This window comes from Oryzias melastigma, linkage group LG15 (genome assembly GCF_002922805.2).
Source record: "Oryzias melastigma strain HK-1 linkage group LG15, ASM292280v2, whole genome shotgun sequence".
NCBI classification, from domain to species: domain Eukaryota; kingdom Metazoa; phylum Chordata; class Actinopteri; order Beloniformes; family Adrianichthyidae; genus Oryzias; species Oryzias melastigma.
The window spans coordinates 15,180,477-15,201,769 of record NC_050526.1 but is presented as its reverse complement, the minus strand read 5'-3'; the positions used below and the strand labels follow the sequence as shown (position 1 = coordinate 15,201,769).

The following is a 21,293-nucleotide window of genomic DNA, read 5'->3' as shown; positions in this document are numbered from 1 at the left end:
ATCGGATTAAGAGAACACGTTAGTGATAGAGTTGGATTTCTGCTGTGGTTCTGGACGTTTAAAGCCTCTGCGGTGGTTCTGGACGGTTAAAACCTCTGCGGTGGTTCTGGACGGTTAAAGCCTCTGCGGTGGTTCTGGGCGGTTAAAACCTCTGCGGTGGTTCTGGACGGTTAAAGCCTCTGTGGTTCTGGACGGTTAAAACCTCTGCGGTGGTTCTGGACGGTTAAAACCTCTGCGGTGGTTCTGGACGGTTAAAGCCTCTGCGGTTCTGGACGGTTAAAGCCTCTGTGGTTCTGGACGGTTAAAGCCTCTGCGGTGGTTCTGAAACACCGGCAGACCCGAGAACTGAACCCTGATCGGACTCTGAGTCATTTGATTTGGAGAGTCTGCAGATCCAGAGTCCTGATACTTTAATAGCACATTAAAGATGTGAACACATTTAATAAACAGATCCAAGTTTTCCTCTATTTTTATTTTATTAACCTTTTTAAATCATTTAACACGTAAACAGAAGACTTCTAGAAGCTTCAACAATCCAACTTGAAAACGATGAAGTCTAACCAGTAGAAATAGGTGATGATCCATGTGAGAACGTTTGGGGACTGTAGCTTCAGGATCTTTACATCTGTTGTGTTTTTATTTATTAAGATCCGTGTTAACATGAAGAACTCGTAGTTTAAAATTATTTTTTTCCAATATCATTGTTGCAGCATAAATATGAAGATAATTATTCGTGATAGTTCATATCAATGTAACTAGTAGGATTTTCTGTTGTTTTAGAGACATCATTGTTTTCCACTTTTTGGCAGCACTTTGCTGACGCTCCCTTGGTCTCTGCCTCACTGCAGACTCTCCGTTTGATTCTCATTTTAAAAAAGGACAAAAGAATTTATTTTTTTCTTTTGAAATGTCTTTGTTTGTGTTAAGACAAAACAGAGAAACTTGCTGTCAGTTTGAAGCACTTATTAAAGTAATTTTAGAGCCCAGACGTTCTAATCTCTGAATGTTTTTCCAACCTCATGAACTATTTTTGGGCTCAAACTCATAATAATGAGAATAAAATGAACATCTAATCCCTGATCTGGAAACAAGATCCGGTTTTGGTCGAGTCTGCAGTCATGAGATCGGATCGGGACATCAACCGACACCGCAGGAGCTCTTCAGGACAGAAGATAAATAGAGTTGTGATGCGGTTACCATGGCAACACTTGAAGATCAGTTGAGAGTTTGGATTCACAACTTCGATGAAATCCCAGAAAACATGAACACGGATCACTTCCTGTTTCTGGTTTATTTATGTGCTCGCCTCAATCAGCAGGAGAGACCAGAAGAAGGAACCAGAACCGGTTCTGGACTGAATGACGGGTTTGTCTGCTTTGTTTATTTAAATAAAGTCAGTCTGCAGCTTTTCAGTTCCTTTTCAGAAGAAGAGAATGAAGATTGGACCAATCGTGGAGTATCTGCAGAGTCAGAGGATGCTGCAGCGTTCTGATAGAAACCTCAGAGCAGATAAAGATCCAGAAGATCCTGATGAAGATGTTCTGATTTAAAAATCTTTTTTTTAATTTTTCATTTAATGACATAAAAATCAGGATGAAGCTCCATCGTCCGGACCAGCCGGCTGGAGATCCTCATCATCAGAGTCTGTGTTCACTTATCTACAGATTTCTACAGTTTGTTACTTTAACTAAATTAGTCATTCGAGTGACTTACTAGTTAAACTTACTGTGATCAGAGGCTGGAAAACGTCAGCCAACGTGCCAGATGTGCTTTTATTTTGAATGTGCCAGATGTGCTTTTATTTTGAATGTGCCAGTGAATGAATGAATGAATTAAATGGTTTATTCCAACCAATCAGGTCGTATTACATAACGCATCACTTAATGATTTTGAAAATATTGAAAGTTAGGAAGCTTTAAAATGTAACTTCTGTTTTTTGATGATTTTATCGTAACTAAGTAAACTTAGATGACGGTTCTTCCGTCTTCTAACATTTTCCATCATTAATGCCGTCAGAGGTCAGAGGTCAACGCTCTGAACTCATTCAATGTTTGTTCATGAAACGAAACTTTTATTAAGAATCCATCAGAATGTCAGATTGCATTTTAGTTTCTTCTAAGTTGGGATATGATGAAAGTTGAACCAGTGAAAGTGGGCGGGGCTACGTGTGGTCACTACAACAGCGTTTGTACCTGTGAGTGTGACTCGGATCGTCTTCGCTCTGTGGAGGACGCTGAGCCTGAAGAACGGCGCTGAGGTCCAGCAGCTCCTCCTCCTCCTCCTCCGCGTGAAGCAGGACCTCGGGGAAGCTGGACCGGAGGAGCTGCAGGACGCGGCACGCCGTCTGAGGCGGAGGGTCACATCAGATGAAGCAGGTATGATTCTGATTGACCTTTATCTAAAAGTGACCGTACCTGAGTGCTGCTCCTCCTCGCGGCTCCAGGCTCCTCCTCCTCAGGCTGCAGACTGCTGACCTCACTGACCTCCTTCTGCTCCGTCAGGGAAAACCGCTCCTCAAAGTGCGCCCAGGCCCCGCCTCCACCCCCCTGTGTGGGGGCTGAGCAGAAGTCTGCAAAGCTGTCGCTCAGCGGGATGTTTCCCAGAATCCTTTGCTCTGCATTCCTCTCAGTGGCGTGAGGTCCTTCTGTGCCGGACTCGGCCCGGCGGGAGGTAGCCGACGTCTCCTGAGCCTCGCCATCGTCCCGAGGATGACTGCGGTTCTGAGGTTGGCGGTCTGCGGCGGGGCAGCCCCCGTCTTCCTTTGCCCCGGGGGCATGCTGGGACCTGGGTGCAGACTCCGTAACGCCCTCCCGTCCTGAGTTACCCACCGGCTGGTTAGCTCCTCCCACCTGGCTGTCCCACCGCTCTGTGAGGCCACAGCACCACGGGTGCGCCGCCTGCTCCCCGAAAACGCCAAAGTCAGCAAACCCCGCCTCCCCCTCAGGAGAAGAGCAGCCCTCTACAGGCGAACGCCGCTCACCAAATCCATTAGTGAGCGGCGAGGAGGCGGCGGAGGGGGAGAGCGGCCACTCCCCAGCACCTCCTCCACCTTCAGACGGGAGCCGGTGGGCGGAGTCCGGCTTCACAGTAGAATGACCCGGTCTGAAACGGGACGGCGCTCCGTTAGCGTCTCCACAGCCACAGAACTCCTCTGACTCCTCGTCAAACGTAGAGGAGGACGGAGGCAGGGCCATGACGGCGGGCTTCAGCGGCTCTCCTGGCGGCGCCTGACGGCCTCATGGGTCTGAACGAGAGAAGAACGCCAGAAGGGATTCACAGAAATGGTTGTAAAGATTTGACGTCTCTGTTACTGATGAAGATTTCTCGTCTTCCTCGGTGTCCTCCGTCATCAGAAAATGCACCAGTTGAAAGCACATTTTCATGGATTCTTTGATTTTACAGATTATTAAAAATAAAATCTCTCAATGAACCCAAACCTCCACATATCATGACACTCCCTCCACAGGTTACAGTGTAAACAAACCGATCACATGGGGGTGTGACCTCTGTCGTCACCTTTACCTGTCGGACTCGTTCCTCCTGCACGCCGTAGATCTCAGATTAATCTCAGCCCTCAGATTCGGTCAGATTAGGATTTTCTCAGAGCGGTGCTGACTGGATCAGTTCTGTGCGGACTTTTCCGCTGACTTGTTTAGTGGAATTCTTCCTGATTCTGTTTGGACTTCCTGCTGACTCGGCTCACTTTTTTTGAGGAACTTGGTCCAAATGTCTGCAGTTCGTCAGCCGGTCACCTGTCGGTAAACTAGTCCAGGACAGATTATCTGTCACATGAGCTAATCCCCAATTCTCTGCGCCGCTTTTACTGCCTCACATGGAATAAAGTAATTTATTTAACCCCTAAAAACTGACGCTATATTTACAATTTCCATAAGAAAACTTTCATTTTTTTCGGGTCAGACAAACTTAATATGAAAACACGTTAAGTTATGGTGACCAACAAACTCCCTTAAAGTTGCTAAAGAAGTTCACTCTAATGCTATTTTCTATTTTAATATATATTAGATAAGTACTTAAGAAAAAACATAAAAAGATCTGCTAATCCCAACCCGCTCGTTTCCCATCTTCCCCGGATGATTAGCTAAAGTGACCGCTAGCTAGCTCACGTATCGACTTTCGTTGCTCCGACACTAAAAACACGAACCAGGAAACTAAAAAGAGCTCCGTGTTTATATAAAGATGTTTTAATTTACCCGTAAGCTTCACGTCAGCCTGTCCGTTGATGTCGCAGCCAGTTTTCCATCCTCTTCTCTCAACATCACTTCTGTTTGTGAGCCGCGACAAAGAGGAAATCTCTCACTCCGGTCCGAGTTCCGTTTCTTCTAAAACGCAGGAAAAACAGGAAAAGGTCCAAGGCGGAAGGTGCCGAACTGGATCAGCTCCGACCCAACCCACTGTTTCCGTGAAAAAGGACCCCCCCTTGCTTAAAATAAACCCCCGACTTCACCGCCGGCTCATTCTTCAGCGAAGTGACGCCTCTTCTTGTGATACGATCTTTTTTGGAGCGGATGGAGATCAATGTCGCCCCCTAGCGAGAAAATCTGGCTCTGCACTTGACTCCTCCCACCCTGGGTGTCATTCATTGGGCTTCATTTTTTATTGACAAAATATTTCAATAATACAGCATGAATATTTCAAAAATACAATTATTATTGAATATAAATGGATCAGAACAAAGCAGAATACATAAATAGGATCTAAAATCAGAATAAGAGAAAGAAAAGAAAAAATAAACAGTAAACAGCGCTGCAAAGAGTATTATATAAGTATGTGTGTGTGTGTGTGTGTATATATATATATATATATATATATATATATATTTTTTTTCTTTTTTCTCTAAAGAAAAGACCAGGTATATGTGTTATAGTTTGCAGTTTATCATAAAAATAAATGTACAAATTAAAGTCTTTCACATATTTCAAACATTTGTTTTAAGAATTCAAATAAGATGAGCTTTGGGCATTTTACATTCTTTTAAAGTAGTCTTCCACATAAGTGTTTCAATTTTGAGACCAACAAAACTGTCAAAAACACATTTATGTGTATACATTTTATGAATATTATTAAAGTATTAATACCAAATTCTGTTTTTTGTTGTTCAGTTTGTGACCAAATCCAATCATTTGGAAATTTAAAGGGGATATAAATATTACAGGTTAACCAGTGATGAAAATCAAACCACAAAAAGATCAACTGTTTCTATGTCGTTGCTGTAAAAAGTGTTTGTGTCAATACTGAATTTATTATGGCGCTTTTCATCAGATGGATAAATAACATTTAAGATTTTCTTTTGCTTTTGGTGGAAATGGAAAATAAAGATATTTTGTTAAAAAGTTTGGATTGTAATATTTTAAACACGTTTTATTTTTATTTGAGATGGGAAAAGATCTTTAGTAAAGGTTGTTCTTAAAAATGTATTGTTACACGACTTGTCTTTAAACTGATAACCATCTATTAGTTAGGATGGTTCCCTAATAATGAGGAAGAATATTTTGCTAAATTAGCTTTGGACATTTGAATCATTGTTACTGGAAAGACTTTTACAATTTTAGTCGTAAAAGTCCATGTTTCCATGTTCCATCCAATCCTTATAAAAAATGATTTTTGATGCATTAACATTCACTTCTTGTTCCATACTGAGTTGGTATGAGGGGAAAAGTCATATATAAGAAAAAAAATCCATGCCACCAAACTTTTTATTGAAACAAAACCTATTAATGAATCTATGACAGATTAATTGAGAGATACCTTCAGTTTTACTGAGCAGTACGTCAAAAAATGGAAACATCTTTTTGGAGCCAACTGTTTAAAGTTCTTTCAGATGTTTGGATCATATGATCATTGTGCTTGATAAACAGTGAAAAGGAGGTTTATTTTTTCCCTCCATGAACTAGTGCGATTATTTTAATAGTCGACTAATCACTGATTAGTTTTTACGATTACTCGACTAATCGGGTCATGATCAAACTGAATGTAAAGCACAAATATTAACCATCTTTAGCTTTAAACTGAATAAAAACTAGATAAATAGCATTAGCTGTGATGATGCTAGTGTGGATGCTGGAAGCTGAATTTGGATGCTGAAGATGCTAAAACTGATAGCTAAAAACGCTGGAACTGATAGCCAGCTAAAATATGAGTTAAATGCCAAATTAGCCTAAAAAAACTGAAAAACAGACATTCGGTCTGAAATGTAGCTGAAATATTAGCTTAGCTCTAAAATAGGCTAAAATATTATAATAAATGTCAAAACAGTCCAAAAACGCTGAATACCATAACAACAGAATGCGGTTATAACTTTCAACTTTACTAAACTCTGACTCCATATAATCTAAAGTAACGACTTATCGACTATTAAATTAGTCGTCGACTATTTTAATAGTGAATTAATCATTGATTAGTCGACTAATCCTGGCAGCCCTAACATGAAATAAACAAAAACAACGTTAGGAGAGAGAAAAAAACAGAATCTGAAGCAACAGTTTGTGAATTTAATGAGAAAAACAGCTGAACAGATCCGGAAGTGTTTACAAACCAACAAAACTGATGCGGCGTTCATAAACTCAGACGAATTATCATCGTAGAACCTCCAGAGACTACAGACGAGCTCTGAAGTTCTGGTCCCGGTCCAGCCGGTGGACCCGGTCACTTCCTGGCCTCGTGGATCCTCTTGTGGACCTTCAGGTCGGCCGCCGTACAGAACTTCTTCCCGCAGCGGGGGCAGCGGAAAGCCCTCGCCCCCGCGGTCCTGGCCTGGGCCGAGGTCCGCTGGAGGCAGATTTTCAGGTGGTAGGAGTGCGCCACCATCTTCTGGCAGCAGCCGCAGTAGTACGGCTTCTCGCCCGTGTGCTTCCTCATGTGGACGCGCAGGTTGGAGGTCTGCGAGAAGAAGCGGCCGCAGAAGGGGCAGCGGTGCGGCTTCTCGCCCCTGTGGGTCCTCAGGTGCAGCACCAGGCTGTCCCTGCGGGCCAACTCTTTGCCGCACTCGGGGCACTTGAAGGCCTTCCTCCCCGAGTGAGACTCGGCCGTGTGCCTGAGGAGGTCGCAGTCGCGTTTGAAGGCGGCGCCGCAGAAGCGGCAGGCCGTCTTGTTCTTGCGACCCGAGGACGAGCCTTCGCCCCCCCTCCAGTCCTCCTCGCTCAGCGTCACGGTGACGCCGCGAGCAGCCGCCTCGAGGTCACAGTGAGGCAACGTGGCGTCCTCTGGAGGACTCTCCTGGACATCTGCGAGGAAGAAGAGATCAGGCGGCTCCTGTTTGACCTGCACACCGTCCACTTCCTCCTTTGTCTCCACCGTGGTTCTGTGGTCCGGATCCTCTGAGGGCTGCAGCGGTTCTGGAGACAGACGAGTTACCAAACTGAGAGGAGCAACAGCCCGACAAATGTTACTGACCTCTGCTGACCTCACAGCCACTCGATCAGAGACACCAAGTGTCATGGGAAGTGGTCGGCTGAACGCCGCCGCAGACGCCGGCAGATTTAAGGATGCTGGTTCTGCGGCTAAATATGACACGTTTCCTTAGCAACCAATCTCAATATTTGCCCAAATCGTTATTGAGGTTCCTATACGTCTTTTTTATCATAAAGGCCGCCATCTTGGACCTCAGCTCAGGATCGCCCTCTAGTGGAGGGAGTGTGGTGGTGCAGGAGTTAGACTGAGATAAAGAATGTATCTCTGAACGCCTTCACTGTGATTCTGAGGAACTCTAAAACTGAAGCTCAACGATCAGTTAAATCATCCTCTGGTCTACTGTAAAAGTGTTCTTAATAGGCTTTTAACTAATGATGTCACTTTTAGCCAAAATCCTGTCGTTTTTTAGGACAGTTTCTGCAGAGCGGCAGGATGTCATCAGAAATTCCCCTCCGAGTTGTGGCTGTCAGTCGTTCACATGACCTGGAAGCTATTGAGCTAAAATGCTAATATTTACATGTAAAAATTCATTAAATATTCTAATAGATTTAACACTAAAAATCAAGATGTATATGGTTACTATGGTTACTATGGTTACTATGATCCAATATTGACTTTGAGTCAATTGATCACATGACCTGGAAGCTATTGAGCTAAAATGCTAATATTTAAATATAAAAATTCATTTAAAATTCTAATAGATTTCAAACATAAATGGAAGTGGAGTACCATGATGCAACACTGTGGGGCTGAAATAACAGATTTTATTCTTCCACAAAGAAAAAGAAACAACATAAACATGTCCCTCTTTTGCTATTCAAGAGACATGTCCATCTCGTCATCCTCTATGTCCTCACTCGCCACGGACAGACAGAAGCAATGGAACCTTTACGGGTAAATATTAGCATTTTAGCTCAATAGCTTCCAGGTCATGTGATCAATTTATCCAAATGAGTATTGGATCCTAGTACTCACCTCTCTCTGCCATTTAATTTTATTTAAGAGACAACTAATGTGAAAAGGAAAACACTTTTATGCATTTTCATTTTCAAATTTGATATTTCTAATTGAATTTTGGTAGAAAATTACTCAAAGAACATTTTGAAGATGAAATGTCAAATCCCATTTTCTTTATCATTTAATGAAGTTACAGAATGAGAGGTGTTGATGAAGAAAAGGAAAAAGCAGTTTTGATCATTGCTTTTTAATTTCATTTAAGAGACAAGTAATGCAGAAACATTTTGATAATTAAACATTTCCAGTATTGATTTTATTATTTTTATTATCGAGTCACAGCCGCTTCCATACTTCAGCATTCTTCTCTTTTTATCCGTAAAACAGTAAAACCCGAGCAGTTCTCGGAGTGGATGTGAACCCGGAGCAAGTGGTTTATCCAGACCGGATCGAATGTTAAATATCCGACGTAAAACTAACTTCACCCTGATGAAAAAATAAAAAATAAAAAAAGTTTAGGGTTTTTGGAGAATCAGTTTCCAAAACTAAAACACAGATTTTTTTTTATTTTAAGTTTTTTTGTGATTTTTCAGAAATAGTTCCTGTGAATGAAACCGTTCTGGAGCGGTTCGGTTCTGTTGAGAATCGGATCAGCTGTTCTCTGTCACGTGACTGGCGGTCAGCCGTGGCCGCGCGGCGGCAGACTTGGCGGGTTTCTTACCGACCTGCTTTGGGTAAGAGGACCGGCGGGCGGAGCTCGCTCAGCCGCTCCACCTGCTCCCGCAGCTGCAGGATCTCCCGCCGGGAGCGGACCACCTCCTCCCGGTACTCCGCGACCGTCCTCTCCACGAGCCCGAAGATCTCCTCCGCCGCCGCTGCGAGCCGCTCGCGGACCAGCAGCCGGAGCCGTTGTTCCCCCAGCATGACGGACGGGCAGCCCGGGAACCGGAGACGGAGCGGGAGGGGGGACACCGACCGGGATTTATCAAGAAGCGACGGCGAGAGACGAGGAGTTCCTCCGTTCAATGGTTTACACTGAAACTAAAGAAATCTCTTCGCTTTGGCGCCCCCTGCTGCCGCGGAGGACCGCTTCTGCCACTGTTAAAGTAGAAGAAATTCTAACTTAAACATTAGTTTTAATCCGTTGAAAACACATAAGAACCACAAAACATAAATAAATAAATACATACAAACCTGCACATTTGCTTGTAGATATAATACAAATATCTGTTATACCACTAAGTACATTTTATATGTAAATCTGGAGGCCTATCATATGTAAAAACACAGAAATATTTATTCATTTATACCATCCTTTATCAGTTTATATTTCTTCACCTTTTCTGGCATTAATATGCACAAACTACAGTAGGTTTTACTTTATTCTGAAGTGAATAATATTCTACAGGTCAAACACTGAAGATCAGCATATATATTGTTTTAAAACAACAACATTAAAGCACAGAACCTTTTCTTCATTCAAATGTTGCATTTAATTAACATTTAGGTCAACCATAACATTTTGTTTGCATAAAAACAACACAATGATTGGCCAAGTTTCCCACATATTGATTATAACGGTTGAGACTGACAATAACACCGTATCTGTCCAACACATTATTGAGATGTTTGAAGAGTTCTGTAATCCTGGTGAGACGCAGTGCAGCTTCATCAGAGAAGAGAGTCTAAAGGTGACAGCAAATGAAGATGATTAAACTGATCTTAATTAGCTCCAAAATGAACTGAAAACAGATGAAAAACAGCAGCAAATGTCAAAATAATGCTGTAAAGTAGATTCAAAGTTGAAAAGAACAAAAAATCCAAATATGGAAGACGGTTGGAAAAAATAACAAGATGAGCCCAAAAACAGCATCTAAACTACAAAAAAACAAACATAGTTCATCAAAATAATAAAACAGAAACCCGAGCTTCTTTTTAAAAATTTAGATAAAGAATTTGAGTAGAAAACAAAATAATTTTAAACTGGTTTACTGAAAAAGATGTTTTAGCAGCATGTCAGACAATAATGGAAACAAGTGCTAAACACTGAATTCATTTAATGCAAATTCATTTGTTTTAAGTTAACAGATAAATATTAAACAACTGTAAATACAAATGATAAAACAGTTAAATGAAAATGAATAAAAGCCCCAAACGAAGTGAGAAGTGTGGGAACAAACACTTTTATCCAAGATTTACTCTGAAATGCTAAATTAGCTAAATAAATTAGCATAAACCGTTCTAAAAATTAGCTTATTTATTAAAAAAAAAAACATTAAAAAGTTTTAATGTGAAATATTTCGATTAATGTACTCAATGCTAACTTAGCTAGCGAAAAGACTAAGAAAGGTGAAAAAAGGACAAACTGTAAAAAAACTGCATAAGTTACCTAAAGCTCTAAATGCACATTTGATTAGCAAGTTAACTTTTAAATGATAAACTATCTCCAAGTCTTTAGATAATTAGCTAAAACGAAACAACAGAGAACCATGGAGAGGCTAACCTACTAGCTTTAAATGCTACGCCACATGATAAATCCTGAAACGATTTTGTCAGAAGAAAAGAATCAAAGCCAAACTAAGTTAGCAGACGTTTATTTATTTGCAAAGGAGCCGTTTTTACAAAAAAGCAAAGACGAAAAATGGAGTTAACAACAAAGAGCAACATCATCAGCATTCTGTGGAACATCTTCAGACATCTGTAATCATCGTGGGAATGTGTCAAAGTGTATTTTCTCCTTCAAACCCTGAGGAACGTCAGCGCGGCGGGAGGATCCCCAGACGGAAAAAAGGTCAAACGGAGGTTTCTCTGGAGTCTCTTCCCGCCTCAGTCCACTCGTGTGGTCAGAGGAGACACTTCCATCACTATAAAGACCGGACTCCCTCGTTAGGAGCCACTACGCTGCTGAATACGAGAGCACAGAAACGGGTCGGTCTACTTCTACAAACACGATGAGCGACGCCGTCCAGCCTCTCTGCAGAAAGTTGGTCGTTTGTGGAAATGTAGCGTAAATTAAGTTATTATTTTAGCCACAAATAGCTCAAAAAAGTGAAAGCAGCCCTAAAATATTGATGTAAAACCGACCAAAACTCAAAGCCCCTGAGGCCGCTCTAACACTGGGGGGACCAACGCCGTAAACCCAGATCGGAGCGTCCTCCACCAGGTTACAATCAGAAGAAGACATTCAGTTTTCCTGTGAGACTTCCAAACGTTTGAGGGGAATTCCAAAGGATCAGGGGATATCTACAAACCCTAAAACACTACAAAGATACAAGTAAAGTGCAAAACTACGGCAAAAATCTAAAAGAAAAACCATGAAGCATGCAAACCCTCGGAGCTTCTGCTCCGGAAGGTTCTCCAAAACGACGTGAAGCGGATCTACTGCAGCGCACCGGAGTCAGTGAAGCCTCAACTTCCTGTTTACCTGAGGCTGGACAAATCACGGCCCCAATGCATGCTGGGAAAGAACCTCCTCGTCCTGCTTTAAACACTGTTGGAGCTCCACGAGGAGAAACACAAGAATGCATCAAAAACGAATGATCCAACTTTAGCTACCTACAAAGTCTTTCAAAATAAAACACAGTTAAGCTTGAGAGAAGACAGGATGTTTGAAAATTTCAGAATAAAAGTTGCAGCAGACTCTTAAAGAGATGGTGGTAAACCTCCATGAAAGTCAGACTAGAGCACCAAAAAGAGCACGTGGACTTCTGCAAGGCTCCATTTCCCAGCATGCCGCAGCTGCAGCCAATCAGGTTAAAGATGAGACGCTGGAGGCCCACAGCATCCGGAACGTGAGCAGTTTCTGTTCTCACCACAATAAAACGTCTCTCAGGGTAGCCAGTGTTAGCTGTAGCTGTTAGCATCGCGACATGAAGCCAGAGGGACCAGGATGCAGTAAGATGGCGCCCAGACAACATTAAACTCATCTTTAGCCGGAGGCTGAACGTGCGTATCTATACTAGAAGATTCCTAACAGAACCTGAACCGGTTCTGGAGTTTTTCTAGAGAACTTCACTGGAACTTCAGCTGAGGCCTTCCGGCTAACGATGGTCTGGCGCCATCTTGGGGCCATGTTGATTTCTGCAGCCAGGTCTTCTTTAATGAAACCACATTTGTGTCTCGTTTGTGCGAGTTTTCCCCTCGCCGTTTCATCTGACCATTTTTAACCCTTTAGAACCAGCGACGTCGTGGGCGACGACTGAATAACAAACACTCTTCGACTGAACGTTTACACGATCAACGTGAGTCAGCTGATCCGGACGCAGAAAACACGGCTTTCCCTTATTGATGTGAAGCCGCTTTTCTCCATGACGGAATCCGCTGGAATCACGGTAACTGCATAAACCAGCTCAGTGGTCCTGTGGTAGAGTGTCTGCTCTGAAACTGGAAGGTCGTGAGTTCAAATCCCAGACAAAAGACTAAAAACGGACCCAGTTCCTCCCTGCTTGACCCCCAGCTTCAAGGGGTTGGATTGGGGGGTTCAACCACCAAATGGTTCCCAAGTCATTTGGTGTCTGCAGCTCACTCCTCCCCCAGGGGAGGGGTCAAATGTGGAGGATACATTTCACACGCTGGAGCGTGTAACGACTTACAGGACTTCAACTTTCAACAGTTTTCTTCCAAATTCAAAACAGTTGTATGTGGTAACCTCAGCAGCAACTTTTAAAAACTGTTGCATTCGACTTTGTGACATCACAGAATGGGCGGAGTCAGTCCTTTCATGTTGGAATAGGCCGACTTTGATCTAGTAAAAGATGTAAAAGGTTTGAGGTTTAGAGAACTATTACATCAGTGAGTTTCCTTCTTTATTAGGTTCATTTGAACAGACATCCTTTCAAAGACCATAACCCCGCAGTGGTGCTGACTTTTAGAGTTCTTCTCTGCAATTAGATTCTTGACTGAGAAAACTCAACTTTTACTGGAATACTTAAAACACGGAGGAACTGCAGCTTTTCTGACGCTCATTCCTGAAGGGTTTGAGGAAACTGTTGGATCCTGAACTCAGAACCTGGACTGGACAGCAGCGGGTTGAAGGTGAGGTGGAAGCTTGAGAAGCACCAGGCTGTGCAGCCGGAAACCTTCAGGTTTCTAATGTTTATTACTTCATCTGCTCTTCTTATTCTTCATGTTTCCTCATCCTTCCATCCAGGAAGTTCTTGGCTCTTTTAGGAAAAAATGTCCGACATAAGCGCTGTGAACACTGTAAACTCCGCCCTCCTGGAAGAGAAAACCTACTGTACTTTGTAACTGGATCTGAACCGCCACAACACGCCGTCTACGCTACCATGGCAACACTTTACATTCACCGCCCACTTTCAGCGCCGCCTGCAGGAGAGCGGCCGTCACTACAACTATGGTAAACACCACGACTCATCACCTTCCTGGATCTGTTACCATGACGACTGAAACAGCCGGCGCCGGAGTCCCGGTCCAACACGAGGAGGTCAAACATCCGCACAGAAACGAGCCGCTAAATCAAGAAACACGTGAGCCAGTTTGGCAACGTTCAGGCCTTCATTAAGGATAAATCAGTAACTTAAATACTTCGGGACACATGAGAGAACGTTCTCCAAACACACACAGGGTCAAACAACAGAACACAAGAAAACAGAAGACAGACTGGAGCCTTTCCAGCTGCTGCAGCAGAGGTGCATGATGGGATGCTGGCGGTGTGCACACATTGGAGATCCAGTCTTTATGTTTCTTAACACGCACCCCAAAAAAATAGAAAAATAAAAAACAACCTTGTAAAGGTGGAGTTAACCGAGCTTGGTGATCTGCAGGTCTCCGTGGATCCGAACCGTGTCGATGGACGACAACGATTTCACTCTGTGGTAAAAGTCAAAGAGCTGGTGTCCGTCCACGAATATCCGGAAGCGCTGGTGCTCGCAGTGGATCTCCATCTGCAGAGGAGACAGGAAACGACTGCAAAACTAGACTGAGGTTTCAAAATAAAAGCTTTGTTTTTTACACCTATTCAGATGTGACAAAAGAACTGAAGTGGAGTCCAGATCTGGGAGACAGACAGACTGAGAAAACATGTTTCCACTCTACATACATGTGAACAGCTGACTCCAACTCGTGTGAGCAACCTTCTTAAAGCTCTTTCTTTAAATGCTAGGCGGAGAGACTTCTGTTTAAATGTGATGTTCTTTGACACTCAGAAGAAAATTGTTCAAGAAAAGTTTCATATTTTGCAGCAACGTTTGCAGTGAAAACCTGAAGAGTTTGTTGCTTTTTTGTGCTGCTGTCAACAAATCGTTGTTAAAAATGACTGAAACAGAAAATAAACAGTACCTTCAAAATAAAACGCAATTTAGTCAGATTACAGGAAAACTTCTAATTTAGTTTAAATCAGTCTGTTGAACTGAGCTCCTTTTAAATATCTATTCCAGGTTTTCTATTACAATCCGGTTCAGTTTCTATAAACTGCAGGAAACTTTAGTGTTACAGTTTCAGACTAAAAGACATTTTCTGTTCTACCTCAGGCTGAAACGCACCAGAGTTCACTTGCAAGTGAACCAATAGATCCAAACCAGAATCAAGTGTGGGGGGGTGAACGTCCTTCAAGACTCTCTGATGTTTTGAACATGTTCTTACGACCTTTTTCTGATGATGGAGGATGTAAAGACAATTCAGATGAAAACTTCATCAGGACATGAATACCAAATTATTTCCAGAACCCATTTGATTCAGATTCTGTTTTATTCTTTCCATCCTCGACGTTAAATTGGATTCAGTTCAATTTAGAGTTTACACGTTTAGACACATTTGTTTAAAAACTCATTAATAATATGAATCTAGTTCCCATGGGAACGTTAGCATCAAGCTAGCAGACTTTAGCTTTATGTGCTAAATCAGTCTCTGCTGTGATTGATAGATTATTGGTTTATTCATTGATCTGTTGAGATTAACTCAATCAATGAATCGGTTTTATCAGCCCAGATCTATTTCTTTATTCAAGTTGTTTTGAATCAGGAGCAGTCAAAAAATGTTGTTTAAAAAAAGATTGTATTTGTGACATAGAAACTACGGTGGGCGGGGCCACAGTGTCCCAGCTCCACCTCCTTCTGATGCAGACAAGTAGATCATGAACGTCGTTGTTTTCCCATCTAAACTGGAACCTGTTAGTGTGGGGAGCTGTAAGCTAGCAGGAGGGAGTGTGAATAGAGAGCTCTCAGCAGCGGGGTGGGGAAGGGGGCGGGGTTGCTCCAAGCAAACAGTCCCGCCCAGAACTCAGAGGTGACTTTCTAATGACACTGGATTTTGGATACAAAAGAGATCATCATGAGGAGCAGTGGGAAGGCTGTGGAACCAGATCAGAGGCTGATCCGACTGACGGTGACGCCACCGTCGGTCAGATCAGAAGACGATCCGACCGACGGTGACGCCACCGTCGGTCAGATCAGAAGACGATCCGACTGACGGTGACGCCACCGTCGGCTCCCAGCGAGTCTGCAGGACCGTCCGCCTGTGCAATTCCCCTTACAGCTCCGAGCGCCGCTGCAGCTCAAATAAAACCTCATGTAGAGCCAAAGTTTGCTGCTTGCTGCCATTCACACCCACACACATTTTCCACAGTTTTGCTCAAAAGTCCAGCAGCTCCTTCCTCCCCGCCTGTCGTCTTGTCGAAGTTCATGGTTAAACCTCGCCGCTGAACGTCTGATGGTCGACGCTCAAATGTCTGGATTTGGAGCAGCAGCATCAGACCTGCGCGGCGCCCGAGGCCGAGCGCCTTCCCGCTGAACCTCCTGCTCTGAAACCACACATCATGAGTCTGCCCACGTGGCTGCACGACCCCCCCTCTGCCTCTCTTCCAGAGCGGGCGGACTGGCAGCTTTAATCAGCAGGACGCAGGCCGGCCGCCGCGAGGCAGAAGCACGCCATCGCAGAGCGGGAAGGAAGCGGCCCGGAGCAGATCCTGTTCGGCGTGGACGTCTGCATCATCTGCAGCTCCAGGATTATTAGAGCGGAAGCCTGGATGAGGACCCCCCCACCATGAACAGCTGATGCTTCTGAGTCACAAATGAATTTATTCTGTTCGTCACAAACCCGACAGGAGACGTTTCAAAGAGGAACTATGAATTTCTAAATTTAGAAACGGGTTGATTTGACCCAGAACAGAAGAAAAGGGTCAAGAAAAAATTAGGCCTGGGGGGGTCATCCAAAATTCAGTGAAAGCAGAACCCCCCCCCACGGTCTGTTGGTTCAGTCCATCCGATCCAGTTTTACTCCTAAATCTGCTCCATGAATCTTTAAAAACTGTAATAATCTTTTCATAATCTGCAGACGTTTTGATCTTGAACAGACGGTTTAAAGATTATTTTTTTAAAGAGCAACATCTTAAAAAATATGAATGTTTTGCACATTTAAAGATTTCTGTTTTAGAAAATGTTGCAGAGAATCAGAAAAATGCAAATATTCAATCATTATTTTACTAACTGATGATTTAAACTGAACTTTAATCGATAAAATAATTATTTTTTATTTAAAGTTGAAGTTTTTCCTGAAAATGAAATAATTAAACAAACAGAAAAGAACTTTTTAAGGAAAATTGATGTTCACATTTGAGGACTCTCTGTTTCATTGAAAGACATTTTAAATGATTATCTGATGGATTCTTTCGGTGTAAATCCCTGATTTTTTTAAAACATTATTTATTTTCTTATCCCATCAGGGAGGAAGAACCTTTCTACAGCAGACGGCGTGTAAACCGGCGTGACGGTTACCCTGAACGGCTGGTCGGGGATGAAGGGGAAGTAGGCGGTGGACACCTCCTCGCCCGTCCACTTCCCGGAGACGCGGGCGCAGCTCACAAACTGGCGGTCGCTGAAGCGGGCGGCGAGCTTCAGCGCCACGTCGTGCGGGGTGTCCTGCTTGTCCGCGTCCCGGCCACAGGTCAGGCTGACGTCAAAGCTGGGGGTTAGGGGGAGACAGGTGGGGTCAGACAGGATGGATGGGCGTGGCCACTAATCTGGGATGAGACCGACTCATTCTGCAGAGTTGGATAAATCAGCTGTTAATTATTCATAATCCCTGCAGATGACCCCCCTCCCCTGAAGACCCCCCTTTTCCACACGCTGGAGTCTGGTTGGACGCAGCATCACCTCTGTGACTCCTCCCCTGAACTCCTGCCTCGCAAACCGCCACTGATGGGGGCGGGGTTATTAGGATAGGTAGGAGTTTCAATGAAATGGAACAGACGACCCCCTCCAGAGCTGGACCACCTCACACCCCGGATGATGAAGACAGAGAGCGTCTCTGTGTCTCTGATCAGGACGCTGTCAGCTGGCAGAGGAAACAATCGCCGCTGGAAAAGAGCTAACGGCTAATGCTAGTTATCCAATAGGAACGCTGCTCTCAGGAATGATGTCAGAGGGTCAAGATGAAGCGTTTGTTATGATTAAAGGTTAACTGATCGTCTTAGACTTAGACTAACTGGGATAAAACTTAATGAACTGATGATGTCACCAGGAGGGAGGGGCTTGGTAAGCAAGTTTACTCGGATGATTTATCAAAAAATAATAATAATTAAGTACTTGTTTTTAGTGACAGACAGTTCAAACGCAATGCATTGTGGTCTATTTTCAAACCCAATGCATTGTGGTCTATTTTCAAACGCAATGCATTGTGGTCTATTTTCAAACCCAATGCATTGTGGTCTATTTTCAAACACAATGCATTGTGGTCTATTTTCAAACGCAATGCATTGTGGTCTATATTTAAACGCAATGCATTGTGGTCTATATTCACCATTCTAGTAGGTATTGATGTAAACTAGTTTCCAGGACTCTGGATTATGGAATTGTAGATCAGAATCAACCTGGAAGAATCTACAGCAGTAAGTCGTGAGGGAATTTTTTTGAGTCCTGAACAGTAAATCATAAATATATCATTATTCATGTGCGACGCATCGTAAGACAGCGTAAACGGTGATAAACGGCTACCTTAAATGTTTGCACACCTGCTAAAACGGCCTCATGGTAGTTTGAAGGGCTCAACTACAGCCACCATTGGCTGGTGGACCTGTTCTTGGATGTGGACCTCGCCCCCGGCTCATCTTGGCCATAGGCCGCGATAACAGTTTAGTTTGTTCTGTCTAGTTTAGCAGTCAGCTGTCGTTTATGTTTTATGACCGACCTTCTGCACGATTACCGGCGTGAAGCCCAATGAGGGAAACGTTTGTGATTATTGGTTATATAAATAAAGTTACATTGTCTCTACGCGTTCAAGCGATTGCTACCAATGAAAGTCTATGTAAACGCACATTTCAGGCTTCGGCGTTAAAAATACTCACGTTCACACGTCAAGATTCTAGGACTGTTTGGAGCTCCTTATACAAAACATGCACTGAACTTTGACCAATCAGAGAGCCAGATTTGGTAGCGACGTATGGAAGTGCCAACGTTTCTCATCATGGAGGAGACATTAATAGTTGCGGTTTGTGTCCATCTGAAGTCTTTCCTTTATCGGAATAGAGCTGTGAACGTTCATTCACCAGATTCACACCACCAACCGTCTTCCTGTAGGTGGCGTACATGCACTAACATCAGTCAGAAAAAACAGGATTCAATGAATCACATAGAGTCCTTTTGACCAATCAGACGACATTTTCACATCAAATGGAGCTCTTCTGTTAGAACATGACCTCCTTTGTACTTTAGGGTCATTTGAGATTAACTCGTTTGATATACATAAACCTGTTGCAGTGAGATGCTTGTTGTGTTTGTGTCACAGGTCGTATCGTCATCTCAGTATTGATCACAAGTATCACACATCTCGATCTAGTCGACGCACTTTAAAACGCACAAGCTAGTAGACACGTGACCCGCTCCAAGTGGTCAATCGAGGAACTGCAACTGTTGGTACTTCCTGTAGCTTCCAGTCAGGGAGCGGGAGGATGGATTCAGTCCTCTACAACCTCCTGTGGATTTAACCTCTCAGGGTGTCGGTTCTGAAAATGACGTGGACCCAAACCCTCAGATGATGACGGATCTCATCTGCAGGAACCACAGACGTGTGGGTCGGCCTCAGCAGCCCTGCATACATCAGAGAGGCCCGGGCGGACTCGGACCGGACCTTTGTTGCTTCTCTGCATAATCAGGACAGGTCGGAGGACAAACCCCTTCTTGTGAGGGGACAATGAGCTCTTCCTTCTCCGGACAACGTTCCAGCTGACATGAGAACAAACCCTGGAGAAACGGGCGGAACCAACAACCCGGAACCAGAACAGAACACACCCAGAACCAGAACCTGGACCCACACCTCTCCTCTGCGGCAGTGCCACAGGGCCAGGTCTCCAGACAAAAAGGGCCTGAACTGTGACGTCACGGATGCTGTGAAGCTATGCGCGTGCGCTCTTATCTCACCTGTCTGGCTCCAGGTCAACAATGCCCATCACGATGATCTTCTTCCCCGGCCGCATTCCGCCGCGGATGCGCCCGCAGAACGGCACCGTCTGCACAAACACGCACGCCGGTCAGCGCGGGAGCGCGCACCTGAGGGAGCAGGAGGTTCGATTCCTACCAGCAGACGCGAGAGCTCCTCTTTGTCGGGGGAGATGAGGCCGCCGCTCCCCAGCGGCTCGTGGGCGAGCTCCTCATCCGCGCGCGTCAGCAGCTCCTGTGCGGGAAACACGGCGGGGTCAGCGGGCCTCGAGCCTCCGTGGATGCGGGGCAGCTCACCTGCTGCCCCGCATCCACGAAGGGAGCCGGCGGGCCGCAGCCCGCCCCCGCGCGGGCCCCGAACACTCACCGCGCCGTCCTTCTCCGCCGCCTGCACCGCCATCTTGAACCGGGATGCGTGTGGAACGGGCAGCCGTGGCGTGTGGGGCTCGGGCGGGAGGAGGACGCTCCTCTTCCTGCTCCGCTCCTGTCCTGACCGGGCTCTGGACCCCCCCCGCCCCGCCCCGCCCCGCCCGGAGCGGCAGCCTCAGATGGGCGGGTGTTTGCTGACGTCAGCTTTACGTTCAGAAGCCTAATCCGCTTCTGCTGGAGAAGCTAATCACAGATCTGATCTGATCGGATCCGAACCCACACACATGCTAGCCCCAACCACCGGAACGGAACTGGAATGTTCCGCAGGTCCGACCCGGTTCGGTTTGGGTGTGGCTCCGAGTCCAAAGAGGCTCACCAATAAACCCGTTTCTTTCCACGTAATCATTTGCAGAAGTTCTGTCTTTTTTTATTTTACTCTTTTACATCACAATATTTTTTTACAAAAAAATAATATTACATTTTAAATGTCCGCTATGTTTTTGCGGATCGACACTGACCCCCAGTGGACATAAATGGGTATTACATCAAACGTGCTAAGATCAAATTTAACTTTATTTATACAGAACTCTTCTTGTCATAGATAGATAGATAGATAGATAGATAGATAGATAGATAGATAGATAGATAGATAGATAGATAGATAGATAGATAGATAGATAGAAGTTTCTGATTTTATTCCAACTGTGTAGATCAGTAAATTTGGACTCTGTCTTTCTGCTTCAGCATCAGTAATTAAAATCTCTGTTTTATGTTTGTTTTATCTAAAAATGATATCATGCAACATTTTAATATTTGAATTATCATCTATTTCTATTTATTTAGTTGATCTGATTAATGCAAGATTCTAAGAGAGTTATTTATATATTGCATGTTTTTCTGATGTAATTTTGTTCAAATATATTTATTTATTTTACTTTTCTGTGATTTCCTTGTTTTTTAAGTGTAGTTGTGGTTTTATTTTTATTTTTTTTGACGACACTTTTACTAATGTAAACCAAAATATTTTTGGAAGTTTAGACTTTAACAGTGTTTCCTTTCATTTCCACCAGTAATTGTTTTAAATCCAGTTTTTCGATTCTATCATTGAAAACATTTACGTTTCTGTTCATTTTCTGGGATGTTTGGGGTGAAATT

At 43.9% G+C, this 21,293-nt stretch overlaps 3 protein-coding genes and 1 long non-coding RNA gene across 6 annotated transcripts in view; 1 reads left to right on the top strand and 3 right to left on the bottom strand.

Moving 5' to 3' along the window:
- LOC112162274 (aftiphilin) overlaps positions 1-4,497 on the bottom strand; it is a 6,987-nt gene extending 2,490 nt beyond the window's left edge. Inside the window, exons 1-3 of one of the 3 annotated variants that reach the window (XM_024298053.2) lie at positions 4,212-4,497; positions 2,415-3,244; positions 2,193-2,344 (exon numbers count right to left, since the gene is read on the bottom strand). In XM_024298053.2, coding sequence (XP_024153821.1) covers positions 2,193-2,344; positions 2,415-3,194 — 932 coding nt within the window. In that variant the 5' untranslated portion in view covers positions 3,195-3,244; positions 4,212-4,497. Of the gene's footprint in view, positions 1-2,192; positions 2,345-2,414; positions 3,245-3,522; positions 4,155-4,211 lie in introns of those variants that run through there. The other 2 variants (XM_036215562.1, XM_036215563.1) reach the window with 2 other exon arrangements.
- Positions 4,498-6,489: 1,992 nt separating this feature from the next.
- On the bottom strand, positions 6,490-9,566 carry LOC112162272 (zinc finger protein 572). The gene is made up of 2 exons (XM_024298049.2): positions 9,108-9,566; positions 6,490-7,352 (listed from the first exon to the last, which is right to left on the bottom strand). The coding sequence occupies exons 1-2, from the start codon at positions 9,304-9,306 to the stop codon at positions 6,664-6,666; spliced, it is 888 nt and encodes a 295-aa protein (XP_024153817.1). The 5' UTR covers positions 9,307-9,566; the 3' UTR covers positions 6,490-6,663.
- Positions 8,160-9,579, top strand: LOC118599721. The gene is made up of 2 exons (XR_004949199.1): positions 8,160-8,322; positions 8,976-9,579. It is a non-coding gene; the product is annotated as an uncharacterized LOC118599721 (long non-coding RNA).
- A 1,381-nt stretch (positions 9,580-10,960) lies between these two features.
- On the bottom strand, positions 10,961-20,528 carry LOC112162273 (galectin-related protein B). The gene is made up of 5 exons (XM_024298050.2): positions 20,137-20,528; positions 19,909-20,004; positions 19,752-19,840; positions 17,112-17,298; positions 10,961-14,285 (listed from the first exon to the last, which is right to left on the bottom strand). Exons 1-5 carry the CDS (start codon positions 20,167-20,169, stop codon positions 14,142-14,144), a joined length of 549 nt encoding a protein of 182 aa, XP_024153818.1. The 5' UTR covers positions 20,170-20,528; the 3' UTR covers positions 10,961-14,141.
- Between the last annotated feature and the right edge of the window lie 765 nt (positions 20,529-21,293).

Excerpts from the sequence above, each read along its gene's own strand:
- LOC112162273 (XM_024298050.2), bottom strand. The coding sequence starts at position 20,169 with ATGGCGGTGCAGGCGGCGGAGAAGGACGGCGCG. Across the intron at positions 17,299-19,751 it reads GTTGACCTGGAGCCAGACAG|CTTTGACGTCAGCCTGACCT; the intron begins GTGAGATAAGAG and ends CCTAACCCCCAG. Across the intron at positions 14,286-17,111 it reads TCCCCGACCAGCCGTTCAGG|ATGGAGATCCACTGCGAGCA; the intron begins GTAACCGTCACG and ends TCTCCTCTGCAG.
- LOC112162272 (XM_024298049.2), bottom strand. The coding sequence starts at position 9,306 with ATGCTGGGGGAACAACGGCTCCGGCTGCTGGTCCGCGAGCGGCTCGCA. Across the intron at positions 7,353-9,107 it reads GGTCCTCTTACCCAAAGCAG|AACCGCTGCAGCCCTCAGAG; the intron begins GTCGGTAAGAAA and ends GTCTGTCTCCAG.